This window comes from Ooceraea biroi, chromosome 10 (assembly GCF_003672135.1).
Source record: "Ooceraea biroi isolate clonal line C1 chromosome 10, Obir_v5.4, whole genome shotgun sequence".
In the NCBI taxonomy this organism is placed as follows: domain Eukaryota; kingdom Metazoa; phylum Arthropoda; class Insecta; order Hymenoptera; family Formicidae; genus Ooceraea; species Ooceraea biroi.
The window spans coordinates 9,240,037-9,261,477 of record NC_039515.1 but is presented as its reverse complement, the minus strand read 5'-3'; the positions used below and the strand labels follow the sequence as shown (position 1 = coordinate 9,261,477).

The 21,441-nt window shown below is 49.2% G+C and overlaps 1 protein-coding gene across 8 annotated transcripts in view; it reads right to left on the bottom strand.

Moving 5' to 3' along the window:
• LOC105283671 (DNA N6-methyl adenine demethylase) overlaps positions 1–19,196 on the bottom strand; it is a 55,026-nt gene extending 35,830 nt beyond the window's left edge. Inside the window, exons 1-2 of one of the 8 annotated variants that reach the window (XM_026973386.1) lie at positions 18,845–19,196; positions 7,538–10,056 (exon numbers count right to left, since the gene is read on the bottom strand). In XM_026973386.1, coding sequence (XP_026829187.1) covers positions 7,538–8,668 — 1,131 coding nt within the window. In that variant the 5' untranslated portion in view covers positions 8,669–10,056; positions 18,845–19,196. The other 7 variants (XM_026973388.1, XM_026973385.1, XM_026973387.1 and 4 more) reach the window with 7 other exon arrangements.
• Positions 19,197–21,441: the final 2,245 nt, after the last annotated feature.

Here is a 21,441-nt window from a genome sequence, read left to right as displayed (position 1 = left end):
CGTGGTGTCTCGTAGGGCAGATTTTGCGCGCGAATACATCGCGAGCGTTCCTTCGTGTCTCGCACACTTTGAAGAGAACTGTACGCGCCTTAAGAGCGATTATCCTTGATCGGCAGCGGTACGTTAGCAGTAGGTACATACCGTACCAGCTAGATTCGCTTTTATGACGTCATAATGAACCGGCAATCAGCAGCATTGTCGACATAATTCCCGTGGCATTGTCTCGCTCGATCCCAGCCGACTCGATACCGTTCCCGTTGCTCCTTTCAGCGATACGCCCTGTCTCCTTCGATGGAGAAAACGTGAAACGGGGAAATGGAGAATAAGGCGAGCGGGGAAAAAGTTAACGCGTCCAATCGTGGCGTTTGTGCGGCATATGGATGCGTTTGCCGACGCGAATGTCGCGAGAACTTCAAAATATTGGGAGAGACTCGTATGATTCGTTCACGTTACGTGAAGAATGTACACGAAGACGTATTTTCAGTTGCTTGCGGTATGGGGGCTTTGAAGTTAAATCGATGGGAAGCAATAATGTCGAATTGAATCGAGTCGCGTTTGGCGGGTTCGGAAAGGGGGCGGGATAGAGAGAGAGAGAAAGAGAGGAAACGAAGGGATCACGACGGTTGACGCACACGCTCGAAATTGGTCGCGCGAAAATGGAAGAGCTTTCAAATCGGTGTTCTTAATTGACCGAGCGATTGACTGTCGCGACGATTACGTATCGCGCAACGACCCTACGGACAGGGCACGCATCGCACGCACGCGATTCCTCGATTCGGTCGAGTCCTGTATGATACTTTTGGCTACTTCCAAGTGACCGCGACTGCGTTAATAGAGCATGGCTTTATTGATCACACGCATCTCTTTCCAATTCAGTATAGCTCTAACATATACATGGAAATAAATTTGTCAAACGGATGTTGAACTTTACGCTCTATCTTTCTTATTTTTATTTGAAAAAGATTCGTCACGAGAGACGAGAATAGAAAAATTAAAATAAAAACTAAGAATGCAGATCGGAAAAATGTTGGGAAATTGAAAGTAAAAACCAAGATCAATCGGACGCGCGAGATACCGCGTGATAAATATTTCGTAAGAGTTCACAGCGGCGATTGGATGTCAGATCCGGATGAATTGGATCGTTCGAGCGAATCGCACGCGAGACGAATCAATATCAAATGGTGAATCCGTGCCCTGCCTCCCTCTCGATGGCGAAGGGTGGAAACCCAGAAAAAGAATGAAATGATGCGCCACTAATTCTGTTACGTTCGTCATCAGCGTAGCGCGGCGCGCATTGTGCGCGCGCGGTGCACGTGCACCAAGGCGAAATGTATTTTCAGACGCATGCGCCGAGCTCTATGTACAGGGTGGTTCATCACGTATGTATATAGGACGGTGCGGCGTGGCGTGGCGTGGCGTGGCATGGCACGTCGTTGCCGCTGCGGCAGCTGTCAGACAGCTGTACGGGGGCTTTTTACCTGCTCCGCGTTTACTATAATCGCGCGTACGATTCCAACTGCTCTGATGAAACGGAGTACCGGCGTACGATTTGCGCTCGCAAAACTCCACGATCGATCGCTAGATCAGCGCGGCGAAATCTACGACGGCAGGAAACGCGATGAGGAAATGCCTTGCCGATTTCCAGGTCGTGGAAGTCGCCGCGTTGCCCGTGTCTTTATCAAACAGGGATTGTTCTTTTTTGTGATCGCGAGCGAGGCCGGCGGTTAATGGCTTTGTTATTTTTTCTACTTTTTCAATGATATCGTTACATCGAGTTGTTTTACGTCTACAGGTTGCACACGAGTACGGCGTTGCCGTATGGGAATCGATGATTGTTGCTCGTGCGGACTATATTTCTTCGTCACACTTTGTAATTTATGAAAAAGAAATAATTGGTCAAAGATTAACAATAAAAAACACGAAAACACTTAATACGTTATTTCTTTACGTTATTTGTGTCGAAGAATATTCAAGATTTCCAGTAATATGTAATATAAAATGTAAGTGTGCGAGGGATGAAGGCGGCAGTATGTTGCGTTCGCGCTTAGCTATCGCAAACGCCTCGAAGACGTTACATCCGGCAAGCGGTCGGATCGATACGCGAGAAAGCGGAGAGAGAGTCTCTCTTCCTGGCACCGACCCTGAAGCCAAGACAGACCTTGGACTCTTGTGAAAGGGAAATTCAAGGCACCCTGATGGTGAAGGGTATATCGCCAAGAGCGAACGCATTCTTCACGTTTTTATCGGTTTTGCTATCAATTTATTCTTCAGATATACCAGAGAGAATAAATATTATCTTTATACTGTTTTCAGAAGACTGTCCGTACGGACAACAATTTTCCAGATCTCGTCCAAGGGACGGAAAGGAGATTGATTTAATCCGTCGTTTCCAATTCACTAGATAAATAGGAAGCCATTAACGTAATATCTTGCAATCGATTCGTCACGGGATCGAAGGATCCGACGAGTGTGCAAGGCGTACGCAGCGTCACCCACACATGTGCACGAGTATGACTCAGAGCACACACGTACGCACGTACGCACGCACGCACGCACGCACGCACGCACGCACGCACGCACGCACGCATGGACGCACGCACGCGCCCGATGCACAACAGAGCTGCAACTCAAAATCGATATAGCGAATCTAGCCAGATTATGTCTTTCGCGGGGCTTCGCACAATACTCGTAATCCGTCGTAAACCGCGGTTGAGACCATGCTGATATTTAGGCGTACATCGATAACGAATGCAGGCTGAGGGTGATAGGATAATCAGCGCACAGATGAAAAGATGAAAGACGTCTAAGAAAAAACAAGAAATCTCATTAGGCGTCAAGGAGTAATTTTACGCAAAATGTTCCCTCTGACTTAATCCAAATTTATAAATACTAAAAAATAATAAGAAATATATAATAACAAGAAATATATAAAATTCAGGTTTATGTCAATGAAAAATTTAAATCGCTCTTCTGTGAAAGAAGACTTTTAACTTGTTCTCCCTTTCTTCACCAAAAACGAAACCTTTTTTGTAAATGTCGTGCCGATATTTCATATCCCTTTCGTCTCATGAACCATCCGCTCAATCCTGTAGCTAGCAACGAGTTCTGCAAGTACTATACATTTTTCAAGAATAATTGCGCAGTATATGAGAAACTCTGCTTTGTCATTAAGTGCACGTGAACAAATGCACGTGTGCGTGATGACGTTCTCGAAACGATGACCACCCTCTGGCACGATTCTTTGATTGATCGAACAAGATTTCTGCCAACTACTCTATCTTCTATCACGTCTACGTCGATTCCACGTTGTACGTCGATGCTCATAAATTGCGTATTCCATGTAATAACAGCGACATGATTTTGCAATTAATTAATATTGACACATACGTACTCCCCTCCCCCCCCCCTACGTATGCGTGGCACCGCCTTGAATATCCAGGTTGAATAATGTAGAACTGGCTTTACAATTTCGTCCTGCGTCCCGGCAAATAGTCTTAGCGGGGATGTCGGCGTGAAAGAGGGGTGCGGAGTTCGCGAGAGAGGAGAGAAAGAAGAAAGAAAGACGACACCTGCGCGCGCTTGCGAGAGAGAAAGAGACAAGGAAGAAGAGGGGATGGAGTTACCGAGGAAGAGAGATGCGAAGGGTGAGATACATGGGAGAGAGACTGGGGTCTGGGGAGGCTGGGGTGTAGAGGGGTGTGCAAGGAATCTCCATCATGGCAAACGGGTCGATCGAGTGCGTGTGCAAACATTTTCCGCGTGCGTTTTCTTCGCTTGTGCGTGGAAAATTCGACCAGCTGAACGAGAGATGAGATAGCGATACGCGCAGCTTACGGGAAATTGTGGAGAGTTTCCTACAAGCGTAAAACATGTTGAGAATTTGAGTTAGAGAGAGAAAAAACGGGGTGAACGTTTCTCTTTCCTTTTCCTTTCATCCGTCCTTTTTCTCTCTTTCCTCTCTCCTGCTCTTCTCCCTTACACGTGAGCGTGGAGAATGTTTTTGGAGAGTGCGAAAATAACAGGTCTGGGAGAGGTGGCCGATAATAAATCTTACGTCACTCTAATTTAAATGATGTAAATTTCTCACGAATACGGCGTACCTTCGCTCATATTATGAGACGTGAATCAATATCTTGCTAATAATCTTTGCTTGCGATTCACGCACGATATTTGCGTCCTACTCGTGGATTAGCATCAAAATGAACAATGTCCAAATCACTCAGAATTTTGTGGGGCGGTTTAGAAAGTGCGAAAGAACTGGAGAATATCTTCTGGCGGCGTGTAAACGCGTCAGAATTTGAGAGATCGCCGAAGCGTGCGCACTCGCGCGGACGATCGCGCTCGCGCGCGGCCGTCGCACGTGCGTGTGTACGGGGAGGCTGTGACTCATCCTGCGGGAGAGGGAGAAAGAGCGAGTCCTGTTCCCGCGGCAGGAAACAACCAGTGGGGGTGGGGATCGATATATCGACTCGAGAAACACTCCTGCCGTTAGCGGGAACTGCGTAGCTTCAAGGTCCACCCCCGCACCCCGCTGCCCGTCGCTCCTTTCTACGTTTTCCTTCCTCCTCGCTTTTACCGCCCCGTCCCGTCGTCGCAGAACAGTCGATTTTCGGGGGGCGGAATCGGAAGCGATCCATTTTGTTCATTTAAATTCGCGAGCGAGAAACGGTTTTTATTACACTCGCGATAACTCCGTTTCGCCTTCGTCTTTGTTCGCTTTAAAAGCGTTATCATCAAGTTCGAGGTACTTAATCGCGCCGTGAATATCCGCACTCGAAGATAGCACAAACTTACTAAATTCGGAGTCAAAAAAATTCGCAATTCAGGCAATGCCCAAACAAAACCGAGCAGCCTCGACAAGTTACGACATTTATTGCTCAAACGAATGTATCATAATATCATTTTGTGATATCAGGTAACTAAGTTGATGGAAAATTATCGCGTTTATCCGGATCGAGCGTTAACCGATGTCGCTCGTCACTGCTTGGATGAACGTAGCCGCGATGTTGCCCGCTTGCGACAACTTGTCAAAAGCCAAAAGCGTTACATGCAAGCGCCGATGCGCAGCACTTGATTTTTTAATGGTCGCGTCGACGGCACAAGCCCGGCGCATTATTTTGCCATGACGAGGAGCGAGCGGGTTGATTGGCCTGCTGTCAGATAACCCTCAGTAGCCGAGAATTGTATCCGGTTATCATGCGGTTATCGCTTTAGCGAATAACGCAAAAAGCATTTGCAATGCACTCGCAAACCGCTCGCTGCGCGTCGAGACGAGCCGAGTCGCAGCGCCGCAGTTAACGTAACCGAACCCTCGTCCGCACGAAACGGCTCCCCTTTCTCCATTCTTTTTCTTTCCTTCTCTTTCTCTCTTTTCCCCGTGTGTATCCCTCTCGTTCGCCTCACGCCGGCTTTGACGGGCTTCCGTTGTTTCGATTTATCGAGAAACCGGAACCGAAACGCCACTTCATCGCCAGCCGCTCCGCTCGCATTTATTTCGTCTTTCGCGACGAAACGCAATTCGCGGCCCTCTGCTGTTTGCGCGCGCAAACGATCGATCTCCATCCCTGGAAAATTCGCGTGGAAAGTTATCGGGTTGAATGCTGACACACGTGATACGACGTAGCACGTCGCGTCGTACACAAGATCTGGAAGTGCTTATGCTTGAGCGTCGAACGCGACGTCGTATGGGAGGCACGGATACGAGTTGAAGTATCCGGTTGCATTCGCGAGTAAAGCGAGTAGGAATCGAATGAAGACGCTGCGGGATGGTCGGCGGGTCGATGATCCGCGTGTTTATGAGGAATCGGGTCAAAACAAGAAGGAGGGCGATAAAAATCAGACTGACGCTCGGGGAACAAAAAGAGAAAGGAGAGGAGAGAGAGAAGTGGATGCGGCAGCAGGTGTGCGATGAACTCTCGAGGGCAGAGTCCTTCCTCGCGAGCGAAAGGAAAGACAGAGCGGGGACGGCCGTGCCCTCCCTTGGGATAAAGAGGGTGTTAAGTTCTTGGGAGTATGGGTTGTTGTGACGGCGTGCCCGTACACGCCGGTCTTCGACTCCTGGCGATCTATCATCCCTCTTTCTCGGCCCGCGCGCGCGACTTTCGACATCGTCAGAAATACGTGTCGTGCTATCGGACGAAGATTGAGCTCCCGAAATTGAGTTGAAAAATCCGAAAAGTCGAAAGATTTCGCGTCTCGAGAAACATCCCAAGTTCACGGGCAAAGATCCCAAACTGCTGCGCGGTTGATCGGGAAATAACGCCCGCGAAATAGCGCGAATCATCGTGCGAAATCTGGCCCACTCGAGTGCCGATTAGATACGGCGTGTCATCGAGAAACTGTAAACGTGCAGCGAAATGCTACTAATTGATAAATAGCGGAATGTTATCGGAGGAGACTGCGTTGGCGGCGCGGCGTCGTCGGGGCGAGGCGCGCGCGCGCGCGTGTCGCCGGCAAACAACACGTCTGTTTCTGAACGAGACGAAGTTCGATACGCGATTATTATGACCCGCGGTGAGCCTTGAACTTGCCCTACGATAAGCAAAGCCGAGTCGTTTACGAGTCGTTGTTGCCGCGCGCCTCGCTTGCTCGAGGCATCGGGCAACTCGCTAATAATCGCGGCGCATTGTCAATTGGATCGGCGAACGATTGCCGCGGCTCCTGATTCAACTCACCTAGCGCAAATTAGGAATTGTGGAAGATCAGTTTTTTTCACATTTGCAATTTTATTAATATGTTATCCATCTGCTGGTTTTAAGAGTTTTGGAGACGAAACGAGTGCAAGAGAGGCAGATAGATCTCTGTCTGATGTCGAACGCGACAAGTCGAGTAAGTGCGGAGCTTGATCGAACTTGATCAAACGTGCGATCGTAGACGGTTCGACGCCATTCCTAGTAGCGGTAGCAGCTGAACAGTCAGCCAGTCGGCTCACCAACCCCCTATTCAATGTCGCTACAATAATAAACCACCTCGGTTATCTGTATTTCTGTATTTCCCTCAGGGATTCTCGCCACATTCAGGCATCGAGGCCAAGTTCAAGCTATATATAACGGCGTTCTATAACGGCGTTTTGTCTGTGCGTTTATACCTTCCTACGACCGTACGTACGTTGCGCGTGCCCATCGGAATTTCGTAGAACCGATTGCCATGAAACCGAACATAGCGTTGCATTCGCGTCGAACTGACGTTTCTCTGCCGCTATAAACAGTTCATTGTACGAAATCGATGTCGGAGTTGCGAGAAAATGATATAAATTTCTAAACAGTAACACACAAACAACCTCCATCCCGGTCGGACATATTGATTCATAATCTTTAATAAAACATATGATGTTTCATCGCTGCATATTGATATTTTACAGTAATAATCCTTAACATGTATCCCCCAAATATATACTACTTATTCTATAAAAATTGTGCAACGTAAATTGCATCATAATTTAGTTATTTCTTCGTTAAGCAAATTGCGGTTGCCTAAAATAGATTGTGCAAAGCCATCAGCGACGACCTTCCAGACTCAATCAGGTCCTTACACTTACCTTCTTCTCCGTGAGCTTCTCGCATCTTCTCATCTTGCAGATCTGGTGACTCTTGTCGTTTCTGCACGGCGCGCAGTCCCCGCAGTTGTCCTTGCGCTGACAACCTATGCACTCGCCGCATCTCTTCCGCTTCTTCTTCGCCGGTTTGTCGCTGAGGCTGCCCTCGCCGTCGCCGTCGGTCATACCACCACCGAGATGGTGCATGCCGCGATTCGCGGTGGAGGACACGGCGGCTACCTGGCCGGAACTCTCCACGTTACCGCCACCAGCACAGCCGCCGCCACCACCACCTCCGCCACCGCCGCCGTCTTCCGACTCCATCGAACCAGCGCGGATTTTTCTGCGCTCCTTCTTGCGGCCATCGATGCCGATCGGTCGCGAGGTCGGCGAGTCCAGCACGGTCGACATCGGGTTTTGGAAATTCGCATGATGCAGCTGTGGATATTCGGGTTTCACCACCGTCAACACCGTGTGATGAGGATGACCTGGCGGTGGTGGTGGGAACGCCTGGACCGGACTGGAGCCTAAAAGCTGTATGTGACGCTCGTCGAGTAGCTGCTGCTGAAGCGCCGGGACTTCCCGCGCCTGCACCGGTGCCGGCACCAAGGGATAACCGACCGATCCGCGATGTGAATGCGGTGCCGGGAGTGGCGTGCCAAGTGTGTGGAAGCTGGGCAGACCCACTGCCGACGTAACTGGTGGCGAATGCGAGATGGATGCCGGTGATAATGGCGTCAGCGCCGTCAGTTGTGGCTCAGCCTCGCTTGGTGCGGTGAATTGGCTAGCGAAGCTTGGCAGGCCCTCCGCGCCCTTGGACTCCCAAGGCCGGTACTGACTGGCGAGGACCACCTCGCCGCGGGAGTCGATCAGCCGGCCGGTCAAACCCTCACCATAGTATTCCCAGGACGTCGTCGTGCCCATCGTGCCCAGGCCGAGGGAGTCCTGGGAGTGGAGCGTCGTCAGCGTCGAGGTGTCCATCGTGTTGTCGGCGACGAAGCTGCTGAAGGGCGGCAGATTTCGCGCCGACGAGTCGCCGGCGCCGACCGTGCACGGTGGGGTCGCGACCGCCGCCGGAGGGCTCGTCGGGACCCTCTCGGTGGCGACGACCTCCTTCGTCACCTCGGCGCTCATCTTCCTCGCCACGTCATCGCGATTTCAACCCCCGCCCCGCTCGTGAGTTTGCGTCACTGTTCTCGGTGCACCTTCTTTTCACAGATTTTCTCTTTGAGGCTCGTGCGAGGAGTCTCCTCCCTCACCGATCTCCCGATCCACCGAGACTGGATGCTCGTTTCGGATACGGATAACGGCGCGGGATTATCTGGTCCTCTTCAAGTGGATGATCAACGAGATTCTCGCACGCGACATTCTTCTCACTACCGATCTTGGCGCGTTAGCGCGTCGTCTTGGTGATGATGGCACGTCGTTCGCGAACCGTGAGCATTCGCGTAAACTCTCGTCCTGAACTAGATGGCTTGGACTTTGGGACGCCTGTTTTCGATCGGCTCGTGTGTCACGGTTGTCTCTCAAGATTGTACTTTGTACGGTTTGTCTATTGGTTCCTGAAGTTTAGTGTTTTTGTTCGTTCCTGTATTCTTTCTCGCTTCGCCTCTGTCTATCTATATCTCTAGCTCTGTGTTGTTTTGTACTCAACAGGTTTAGGCTACGAACTGAAGTAGATCGGTTGCTCTGGGAGTGTTCAAGCGAATCCGGTTGATTCCTCCCTTTGTCTGCTACCCCTTCCTTTCGCTTGGCGAAAATCTGTCACGTGACGCGTCCAGTTTAAAAAACAATGCACTTACTCTTTACGGCTATTTCTATAAACCTCTATAGTTTACAAAACTGTGCCGGTTCGCTTGATTAATCGGCTCTGACGAAGGAATCGGTGTGGGTCTCACTATTATCTCACTTGACGAGAGGTTATCGTAACTCGATGAATGATTAATAAAAAAAAAAGAAATGGTAGATTCTTTGGTTTATGGTCTTGCTCTGTCGTTCTCGCACTGTATCACTCGGTCGCTATGTCTGTCTTGCCTCTTCCTTCAGTTTTTCAGGTGAAATGCTGCCGCTGCACGCTTTGCGCTTACTTTTAAGGGATTTATAGATAACACTGCATGCGCCTTAAAGGATTATTATCCCAAGGTAAAATAATTCTTATTCTATATACGTTATTTTCTCGTTCGCTCGCTCGCTCTCTCTCTCTCTCTCTGTGTTACGACAATCACTTACACCTCGCTTTCTTCCTCGATTTGGCACTGGCGGACTTGTTTGTTTATTTTTATGTGTTTCTTTTCTTTCTCCTCTCGTTAGATATACTTTGTACATTTATTAGATAATATAGCTCTTAAAATCTTTTGTCTTCTTCTGAACCTAAGCTCTTGGGATATCTTCTTCTTTTTTTGTGTGCTCCTCCTTTACGTCGATATAAACATACTAATTACATATTTCTTTCACGTTTCGTAAGAAAATAGAAATCACTTGAGGTTAATGTGGCTTGTTAGAAGGCGGTTGATTTGTACGATCTGAAACAGAAAATGGAAAAGTCGTGCGTTAGAAAACCTCGTATCGTTTCTTCATGGTGAGAAAATAAGATTATTCAAACGATAAAAAGCCGACAGGTGAGACGGACGTTAAGCTGATCCGTAATCGCGTCGTGCGTCGCGTCGCGCGGAGGGCAGAGAAATTAGCGGGAAAAAGGAAATGCGCGAATTAGTAAGCATCACTTAATGACAAGTTACACGAACGACGTGTGCGAAGTCTGGCGTCTCAGCTTGACTTGAGCGACTTTTTTCGGTCTAACAGGCGGAACCATTCGTTCAACCTGTCGGAAACTAAGAAATTGCTAAAAGCAGTGCGGCCGAAACTCTCAACAGTTTACGCGTTACAGCGAAATGACACACGGCAGCCTTGCACATGAGCGCGCACGTGACGACAGACTATACGAGAATGTGACACAGACGTTGCTTATAACGTGACCATCGCCAAGCCAAGGCTACTATTACGTTCGGCGTGTTCGCACACCAATGCTCGTACGCTCTCGTTTTGATATCCGCGTATGCATGTGTCTTGCTGTTGTGCCTAGCTGTTTGATTCGCGTTGCTTAAAAGTCTAACGACGGCTTTGAACTCGTCGCATTGTCGTTCTGAGTGAAACCGTTCCATCGAAGGAGAAAGAGACGGACATACCTCTGGTTATAATATATAACATTGTTATATATGTATAATATCTTTGAATTTTTATATCTAATATAAATGAACCAAGTATCTGAAATACTTTTAGTAGCCATCAACAACGATTACGTTTGATAAATGCGCTCCCAAAAAATGAACGTCCAAAATGTCCGACAGATGCAAGCTCCGTTATCATTTAATCTACTCGAGATTTGTTTGCACTCGCGAGAGTTTCGCCGCCATCGTCAAAAATCGGCCCTCCGCGAAATATCGATCGATGCTTTTACTCTCTCCCGTTCTCCCACTGCTTCTCTCTCCCCTTGTCCGTCCCTCTTCCCGTCTCTCTCCCTTCTTCTCGCGCGCAATCTATCGCTAACACGTACAGAATGAACTCTTCCACAGGGTGGCGAGAACACCGGCGAACCATTATTCAATCACATTACAGTATTTCAAATAAAATTACAAGTGAATGACACATTCTAAACCGGCAGGAACATTATTACGCATTAAAATGAAAACTACTCTAGCCAGAATCAAATCATTTCAATATCGTAACGTTGTAAATGTGAAACCCGATGAATGCTTCCTTTCCATTTCGCTACCTCGTATGTAATTTAGGTAAACGTGCACGTGTGTGAGAGCGCATGCGGCTGTAGGGCGAAGCTTTCGCGAAGCACGCAGATACAGAGAGAGAGAGAGAGAGAGAGAAAGCGAGAGCGATAACTCTCGCTATGTAGCGGTTGCCCTTCCACCCCCATGTCCCTTGTCGTCCCCGTTTTCCGCCCCCGAACTCTAATAGCTTTACAGCTGTGTGACCGCCCGGTGCTTTCGCTATCGCTGGAAACTTGCACTGTCGTTCGGCCAACACTTTCCCTCGCGGCTCGACCTTGCGGATACGCTTCCACTATTTCGCGCTGCACGCGAGTGATACCATTTACTCTGCGTGCGTTTATTCTACGCGATCCGACGCTCTGCTCTTGCTGAATTGACAATAAGTTTTGCGATGGTTTTTTTTCGCGTTTCTTCCTTAACTTTAATATGTTTTTCATTCAGTAATTTTGTTTGCTATTAAATGTACATGCTAAATGGTGTGCGCTGTTTGTATGGATTCTGATAATTGGTTTGGCTAGATTTTCGTCTCGGTAATTGAACTTTGTTAATGACCATAAATCTTGGTCTAGACTGAATACTGCGAACTTTAGTCTTTAAAGGTCATGAATCTCGACGTGCCGCGTAAACTCTGGATGGTACCCTTGTTCTGTTTCGAAAGGACTCTTTTATACAAATCGGGATGTGGAATAATATTAATATAGATAAATCCAAGAAAATTGTCTCTTATATAAGCTCGGTTATGTAAGGAAAAGTAATTGTAAAGTACACTTGAATTTATTAGGAGATATTTAAAAGACCAATGTTTCTAGTATAAATTTTTTTATACAAGTGAATATATTTATACATAAATGAGCAAAATAAAAAAACAAGCGTGTATTCAGTCATAGAATAAATCTCAATTCCTTGTGATAAATAATCTCGAATGCAATGAGATCCATTTCATGCAAGCGAATCTCCTTGTTCTAACAAACATGCGATATATTTGAATGTTATTAAACGCGATGAAAAGATAAATCCGCTTGAATAATATCGCTATATTATCCTTTTAATATCATCGAGGCCATTAACAGATTATAACGGACACGCGTAAGAATAGTTCGTGACACCCGTTAGTTCGCCATCTCCGGTTGCACTTTCGTCGAATCGACTGTAGGTGCATGCACAAAAATTCAATACCACCGTCGCGCGTCACGTATCGGGTGATCTGAAAGTATACACGGAAACTGCTGATTTCTATCACTGTACGCTTCCGCCGAATCTTTCAAGCTGGACTTACAGAGAAAAGATGGAATGAGAATCTGATCTAAAATGATTTGTTTGATTTATGTCACGAGATAAAGGTGCAGTGCAAGAAAATGGCAAGAATATAAAGAGTCGCGACAATTTATAAGAAATTTTGTCCCAATAATTGTGTTTATCATTTATGCGTCTCTGCTGTTAGAATGTTAAGGATAAAGGCTTTTCGAATGGCACTCTCGACGAGAGGGACGCGAAATGTCTTCGAGAGTGGAATGTAAAGGTACTGAGGTGCGGGCGGGACACCATTTTTGGGACACTCCGTATAGCCGCGGCAGAGAACGAGTCGTTTGCGGATTCTTTCGTCCGCGGCGAAGTGCAGGACGCAAATTCCGAGAAGCGCATATAAACCAGCTGCCATAGAGATCCGGAGATTCCACACGCTTGGAATTAATATTAGCCGTGCGTCGCTAACGGAAACGTCGCCGAGAAAAATCGCACCCGCTCCTCGATTTGCGAAATTGAATTCTCATTCGTCATGGGATTCCATCGGGTTGACGCAACGGGATGTTCTCACGCACCATCAAGAGAGCAATCTTCACCAACTAAATCGTAACTTGGACAGTTCGCTTTAAATCGCTGAGCACATACGGTAATGTGGTATTCGCTAGATTTAAACATAACCGATCATGTTAATTGTATTTGCATTGTCTGTGACTTTTGTATTTGTCAGATGAAAATAATAAGGTCGCGCTGTTTGTTATTAACCGAAAATCATTTGCGATAAAGATAGTAACAAAGCTTCAAGAGTATAAAGCAGAAGAGAGTCGAGTCGTAAAAAAGAAGAGTATTCCGAGCGAGTTTTGCACTGCACCGCCGCAGCAGTTCTTTATCAAAGTTTCGCAATTTTATCTATAAAATTGATCGCTGATTTTATTTTGTACTGCGCGTTTGTACTACTCATTTCGTCACTTTTTTATATCCCTTTCTATAGTAATTTTGTGAAGAAAGAAGATTATATAAAGAAGAAAATACGTAATTCTTAAATACACCGACGCACAGTTGCGAGCAATGAGTGTTTCATGGAACGATTACTTCTGCTGTTATTAATCTTAGTCCAGCTTTCGAAATGCGAGCACGCATCGTCAGGCGTGCCGTTCGTCGTGCATTGGGAAGAAAAAGACACGCGCGCGCCATTTTTACCGCGTCGTAATACCGAAATTAGTGCGATGTCACCGCGAGAAAGCGGAATTAAAAGCACGAAAAAACGAACGATTCGCCGTAACCGTGCAAATCGCATTCGAAACTCCCGAAGAACTCGGGGATTTCGCGGGATCTCTCATCTGCTCCGGAATTAAACTGAACAAGATCGGAGATCGAGAAACTGCAAGTCGAACCTTTTAACGATTCAGACCTCGATTTCTTCAGAAAAGAAGAAAAATAATTGTAAAGATTCGGAGCTTAGAAATTTTGATTGCACATATAAATTTAACGCTCGTGAAACGATTTTCCCGCGAAAGAGAAAATTGCCGCATGTTTCCGACCGTTCGGCTTAGGAAAGACGTGGAAGAAACTCTATCCCGCGCGCGTCTCCTCGATGCGGCGCGCCGTGGACGAATGGGCCGCGCGGTAAGGGCCGATGCGTGTGCGCGTGCACATCCGTGGGACCTTGAATCAAGCGGCCTTTGTCGCGAGAGAGCCGAAGAGCTCGGCCGCTGGCGTGCGCGCGAGGTCGGCGAAAGTGTACCCGAAGCCCCTTTTTTGCTCGCGGCGGCCGCGCTCATTTTTGCCCTCTTCCTTCTCTTCGGCTAGCTCGGAACTACTCCCTGGAGCGACGGAAACGGACGTAGATGCGTTTATTATTAGATTTCGGTTCGCCCGATTCCATGGCCGCGTCGCGGATGGTTAATGGTGTCTGTGCAAACGACTGTACCGGCGATGACGATAGCGACGTTGCATCGACAGCGACGAACGATGACGAGCAGGAATCTTGCTACTCGGTCACGCGGTCTCTAGACTCTTTCCGCGTCTCGCGCCTCGCGTGCGTTAATGGCTCGCAATTTTCCGTGACTGAGACGAGGGAAAAGGGCCGTACCTCGGCTGGAACACGATCGCGCGTCGGCTCTTCTAGCGTTCAACCGCAATCGGTCGGTCGGTCGGTCGGTCGGTCGGTCGGTCGGTCGGCCGATCGGCCGATCGGAGGAATCGTTTCCGCGTAATTATTTTTACCGATCTCGACTTCCTCGCGATGCTCCGCGAACGCTAAATGGATTCACCCTCTCGCCACTCTCGATACCTTTTGAGATTGATCCTGACGATTGCGCGATCGTACGTGCGCGTGATCAAGCGCTGAAACAAATTACTCGAGGAATCATCTCGCAGGTGAGAGGGCAGTGCACAGAAGGGCGAGGGTGGAATGGGGGCCAAGGATCGACGGCACTCCGAATCGCGCGACCACCCGCCGGCTGCTTGACCAAAGTCACTTGTTGCTGTCCGGTTTCACGCGTCGCGTCCGCGAGTGTCCGCCGCGGAGCCTACCGATCCGCTGTCCTTCCGCGGGAGGAGGATGAAGAGAGCCGCGATCGCGCGCGTTGGGAACCGAAATCGTACGACAAACGTGCACGCATACGCGACACATTCGGCCGCGCACTGATTCGTGCGCACGCACGCTTGCCGGCCGGCCGGCTGCGCGTTCTTCGTGTGCGTAAATATACGGGGTGTCCTGATTGTACTAGGCACTTCTTTGACTGTAGAAGACAGCCGGAACGAAGGGAACAGTACGTCAAAAAAAAATGTTCGAAACTTAATTTTAATATACGAGGGATCTTTTTGGTAAATTTCTAGAATATATTTTTCGGCAAAGAACCGAACGAGAAACACCTACATTGCGGTGACGCTCAGCGTCGACTGAATCAGTTTAAAAATGAAGGCGGGCTACCCTGTATGCGATACGTGCGTGCACGTGCGCATGCGCTCTCTTTCTTTCCTTCTTTCTCTTTCTCTCTCTTTCTTTCTCTCTCGCAAGATACCGCAAAGTACGTCGTGACGACGTTACGAGCATCGCGTATGAGAGCTGGTCACACGCTCGTTTACAAACGGCGATGACGAGAAGTACGACGATGGCGGCGGCGACGCCAACGACGACGACGACGACGGGTGGCGATGACGATGATGACGACGATGAAGAAGACGACGGAGTACGCGACGACACGCATCGTAAAACACGCATATCTGGCGTAGGTGCGTAACGGTTCGCGTTAAGGGTAGGGGACAGTCAAGACGCGCGGGGTTGGAGGGGAAGCATGGATCAGCAGAGGGGGCAAGAGGGCTTTCGCAGCGTTAAACCCACCCACACAAGCATGCGATATCGGAAATGATATAAAATTGCGTCGAGCGCGCCGCTGATATTTAAATTGGTTCGCTAAACCACGGATTAATGCGCGCAACGACGTCCGAGCCCACGTACGGACTTCGGAAAAAAAATAGCTGCGTGAAAAATATTCTGCGGCTGGATAAAAACTGGTTGACGATCGCAGAGCGATAACAATGTGTCGGTTTTCTTGTTTTAATCTAAAGAATAGATATTTTTCAAAGCAACGTTCTAAAATACAAACATTCGCCGGAGAGAACATAATGAAACGATTCAAAATAGCGAACAATCCGAAAACTACAAGAAACGTTTCAAAATACTCGACTAAAGCACGACATTGAATGGAACTAGAAGTGGATATGGAAAACCGCTGATATAACTGCTAGTGACACGACAGTTGGTACCTTCAGTCCCTTCAACTGCTAAAACGCACTATCCCTATAATAACTTTTTAGCAATTCGAATGTCTTTTTGGCAGTTAAAATATCCTTTCGTCACGTAAATCTGTACCACGCGCAAAAAGTTACGTGTAAACCGGCTGGTCTACGTCGAAGCGATGAAGATAAGCTCGCGCGAGCGAAAGTAAGGCAAAGAATTGAGCGACGAATTTTTGGCGGTTTGCCGCCTCTTCTCGCTAGTATTCCCCGTTCCTTCGATCCGTTTCGGTGGAGGAGAGACCAGTCGAAATCTCTCCTGTCTTCCCTACGCCTCCTTTACAACGAAAAAGGACTAACGCCGCAGGGTAGCCGGTCGGCATGGTGCGGCAGTTTTAAAGTTCCTCGCCGATTCGGAATCTTCCGAAGCGACTGCGAGCAAGCACGCGCGATACTTTTCCATCTGTATCTCCCAGCACACTTATCGTTATTGTTGTTTTACAAACGACTTACGTCCCTCATTCGCACGAATGAGCCGCTGATTTCAAATTTAAAAGCTGACGATGTCAGTGAAGCTGCAGACATTATCGCATTGAACGACGTTGAACGGATTTCTATTCTGGCCGTTCACTGTTGTGACGGATGTAGAGACTGAGCAGAATGTTGGTCACTATCCACAAACGATGCCTTCGGTTTAAGTGGTTTCGGCGATTATCCCAATCAGAACGGTATTCGTATTCATTGTGACAAAACACGTCAGACTGATCGAAATTTTCAGGAATCTTACGTAAGTTCGCGGAACGAAGCACGTGCTGACACATTCGTGCGACCGGGGAGGCGCGGGGTAAAAACTTAAAAACGTTAAGTGAAAATTCAAACAAGTAGCGACGCGGGGGAGTAAACACGGACCCTCCGAACTCCCGCAGCCGGAAAGAGTCCTATTCGCGCGGGTAAAACTCGCTGACGGAAACGAAGTAACGTGCGTGGTTTAAGAACCTGTTTCCACACAGACGCTGGCGTGCGTAAGTCGAGTGCCTAGGAAGGAGCGGATTTTTCGGGGAGGGACGCGCCTGCCGTCGTTGTCCCGGTATGCCTCACACGTCTCGACGGCGACGCCGGCGTCGGCGTCGGCACACGGACACGCTTCTCGTCTGACGCACCGCGAGACTCGTATAACTTTCGCAGCACGATACGTGCATGCCGTGTTCGAGGACACTACCGTGCACCGCCGCCGGCTAGCGCAGGAGGCGTAGACGGTGACGGCAGCGGAGGCAGTGGTGGTGGTGGCGGTGGTAGTGGTGGTTGCGACGATGCCACTGGTGCCTGGTGGTGGCGATGATGGTGTGGTGGTGGTGGTGATGGTGACGGTGGTGATGGTGGTGATGGTGTGGTGGTGGTTCTGCCGGTGATGGCGGTACTGATGAACGCGGTGCGAGATCGACGAAAATCCATCAAGATGGGCCCCGCAGCTTCCGCGTGGTCCTTTTCGGTTTTTGAGAAAAGAAGAAACTTTAACTTGTCCCGATGTTTGATATCCTGTGTCTCGATACGATTTCACGATTTCGTGGCGATTTCGTGTACAGGGGGTGGCTGCACGCCACCAAAAGGCACTCTGCCAACAGGTTCTTCGAGAAATTGTTCCAGTAGTAATTTTGGACCACTCGTGCGGCCGGAAATCGCCACGACTGTTAAGATTCGCCTTGCTTTGGCAGAAACTCCGTTCCCAAGGCTCGACCCCGCTACATCTTTCATAATTGTCGAAAATTTGTGCGCCACACCTCTCCGCTTCGAGAAACCGTGTGTCGCGCACACTCACCCTTCTTTCTCCTCTTCGCCATCGCTCGTCCTTATTCCTCTTCCAAGCGACGAGCAGAGTCGAAGCCAGCCGAACGAAAACGAGAGTGATTCCGTCCTCTTTCTCATCGTACTATCCGCGTGGTTACGGTGTGCCACTCCGAAACTTCCAACTAGCCCTTTCGACGACAGGGAGGAAGCAACACGACGAGAGACGATATTCCCAAGTTCCTCAGGATCTCGAAGCAGATCCAGAGATACCACGAACACGAGCAACCATCGATAGAAATTTCTTCACAATTATGCGTTCCATTTTCTCACTTCCTTTCTCTTTTTTTTTCTTAAACTTCAAGTTCAATAACAACAAAGGCTCACTTTTTTCACAACGAATTGTTGAACATTTATATCTTTTCGCTTTCGAAATTGTTTCTTTAAACGTCATTTCCTTTGTCCCTTACAGGATCACAGACCATCCGCACACCACCACTACTACCACTCGCGCTGCTCCACTTCCTAATTCTATACGTATGATGTTTCTCTCTCTCTCTCTCTCTCTCGCTCACACACACACACACACACACACACACACACACACACACACACACACACACACACACACACACACAAATACATACAGACGCAGACCTCCCTCATACCGTGTACGCTGAGCGGCGTTGGACGGGACGGACAGGACACGCCGGTCGGCCGCACACTGGCCCACCGATAGTGACGGTACAAACGGAACTGTATCTACCTTTGGTTTGGCGGGCTGCTCCGTGCTGAGTGCGGTGCGTTCGCCCGCGCGTTCACTGTGAGTACACTCCGATTAGTAGCAGTCTTTGTCCGCACGCGGACTCGCTCGCTGGCTCGCTCGCCTGTTCGCAGCTGCCCGCTCGTTTCGTCCGCTACGTCTCGCGCGGCGATTCGGCCATGCTCGGCACTCGTCGGCTGTCATCCCGCCCGCCATGGCGGGAACCCAGGACTTGGCCCAGGACCAACGCCATCGGCGGGGAAGCGAGGAGGAGGAGGAAGCCACGGGGGAAGAACGAGAGGACGGCGCGATCCCGTTGTGCTCCTGAAGCGGCCTCTCGCCGCGTGTGCACGAATGCGCCGCGGGCTGGTGGGGTGTCGGGGGATGGGCTCGGGGAGGAGCCCACGGATGGGGTTAGAGATTGCGCACGCGCGCAGCAACCCCTCGCAAACGTGACCGGTGACAGGGGGATGTTACGAACCTGCTTCGCCCGAGTAGCTTCTTTCTTCTTCGTTCCGGGTGGTCCCACTGAAGTTAGTCCCGGATGATCTTCGAGGATTCCTCCGCGACTTGTGCGCAGAGCGCGTTCATCCCTCGAGAGAGCGTTGCCGCTATTGACGGCAACACCATTCTGTTAACTTATCCGTTAGCTTACTGAAAAAACTCGCCAAGTCTATATGACTTGCACGGATGAAACGCATGATATCAGTTTGGGCATCTCACGCCGTTCTCTCACTCGACCTTGGATCCCCGAATTGCCTCTGACAAGCGCTGCGCGGATTGACCAAGTTTTCACACAACTGGCGTCCCACCTCTTTCCCGTCCATGTCAATGTCTCCCCCTTTCACAGAATTACGCTCCAATTTGCGAGCTCTACTCGGTTCCTTTTCCGGGACTCGTAAAAAAAAGAGAGCTCGTAAAACGTAGCTAGGCCTCGAGTACTTTCATCCCCGAGCAACCAATCGCGGTCCTGGGCAAGAAGTCCCTTCCCCTCTGCGTCGAGCTAACGATTTATTTCAGCGACCTTCCGGATTCGATATCAACGACTTTTCGGGGCCCCGGGGCGAAACACATCCTCGCGTAACCCTTCCCGTGAATTTCTCACCTTCCACCCCCTCGGGCGAACGATTTTCGGGAGCCGAGAAGTCGCGCGCGCGTAACGCGTACGTCTCGCGCGTAGATGCGGTAAATGGAGCAAGGTTCGACCTGGTGGAGGGCGTTTTGGGGGTTGCGGACGGGCTGAGACGCGTTACGCGGAAATAATCTCGTCGTATTTCCCGACGCGGAAATCTCGATCTTCCTCCGTGCGCGCCGCGTCGCCTATACTATTATGCTCATGAGGGTAACAAGATGTTTATCCGCGATGTTCATGCACGTCAAGACGCAGATACGGGCGTAATTTTTTCAACGAACATCGTGCATGCACGCGCGCGCTGCGGGTACATTCATCATTTTCCAGATAGCACATTAGCTAAGCCAGATGTTAAGCAAAGAACTGGAATCTCGCGCTTGAAGAACTCGGATTGGTCGGCGAAATATTCGTTTAGGTCAACAATCTTTTCAATCACCGAAAGTGTTTGGCGCACTCGTATTTGCTCGTCGAGTACTCGTAATATCTGTTCTCTCTCTCTCTTACCTCCGGTCCGCGCGTGGTCGCACGATCGAAGCGATCTCCGAATCACTGTGCCGAGTCGCGGTGGCCCAGGGCCAAGTTCATCCCGGAAAGCCCTTCTGCCCGAGTTTCCCAGATCCCCACTGTCGACTGTGTCTCTCTACTTCTGTGCGTGCGTGCGTGCGGTTTGGAAAGAGCCAGGCCGAAAAGCGCGGCTAATGCGCGGACACCCGATTAACATGACAATGCCAGCGCAGCCGCATGCAGATATAAATTAATACGTATTCTTCTTTCGCGGTGGACGGACGATGGATCTCTATCGTAGCACCGTAGGCTGCCGCGCGCGTCCCTTTCGCGCTTAATGACGCGGCCGCATGATAAATCACCGCCAGCCCTAACTAGATCGCGTCAGTACCCGATCGAGTCTTGCTCGCAAAAAGTGGATCGTGAATCGCGCGCGCGAGTCTATCCGTTCGCCGACATCATCGGCCATTTTGTAAATATCTCACATGAAATTCCGAAGGACAGATGCTCTGTCTCGATTCACAATGACGTCGAAATAAATCAGTTTATTGAACCCAGGTAGGTGGGAAGTTACGGTTTAGGTAGTTTCAGCGGTCCATCGGTCCATTTTACGAGCAGCGATTCTCAATACGAGGATCTTCACGCATCGCTTTCCCATCGCGAAGGGGAGAATTTTGCGTAATCGTGTGTTATAACCGAGCTTTAATCCGATTTGACGAATTCAGGCAAGTTGTACGGCGAGATTGTCCACAGATGTTTCGCGTATTCTTGATGTTCTCGGCGTTGAAAATTGTGAACATATCTCAAGGTTGAGATTCCGAATCAACGTGCTCCTGAAGGTTCGTGAAACGTCTATCTACCTGAACTTAACTTGGACTAGCTAAACATCTGATGCAGGACAAAATTTGGAGAAGTATTTTATTGCTTTTCAGTATCTTTTAACCTATATTGATCTTTTGGCTTT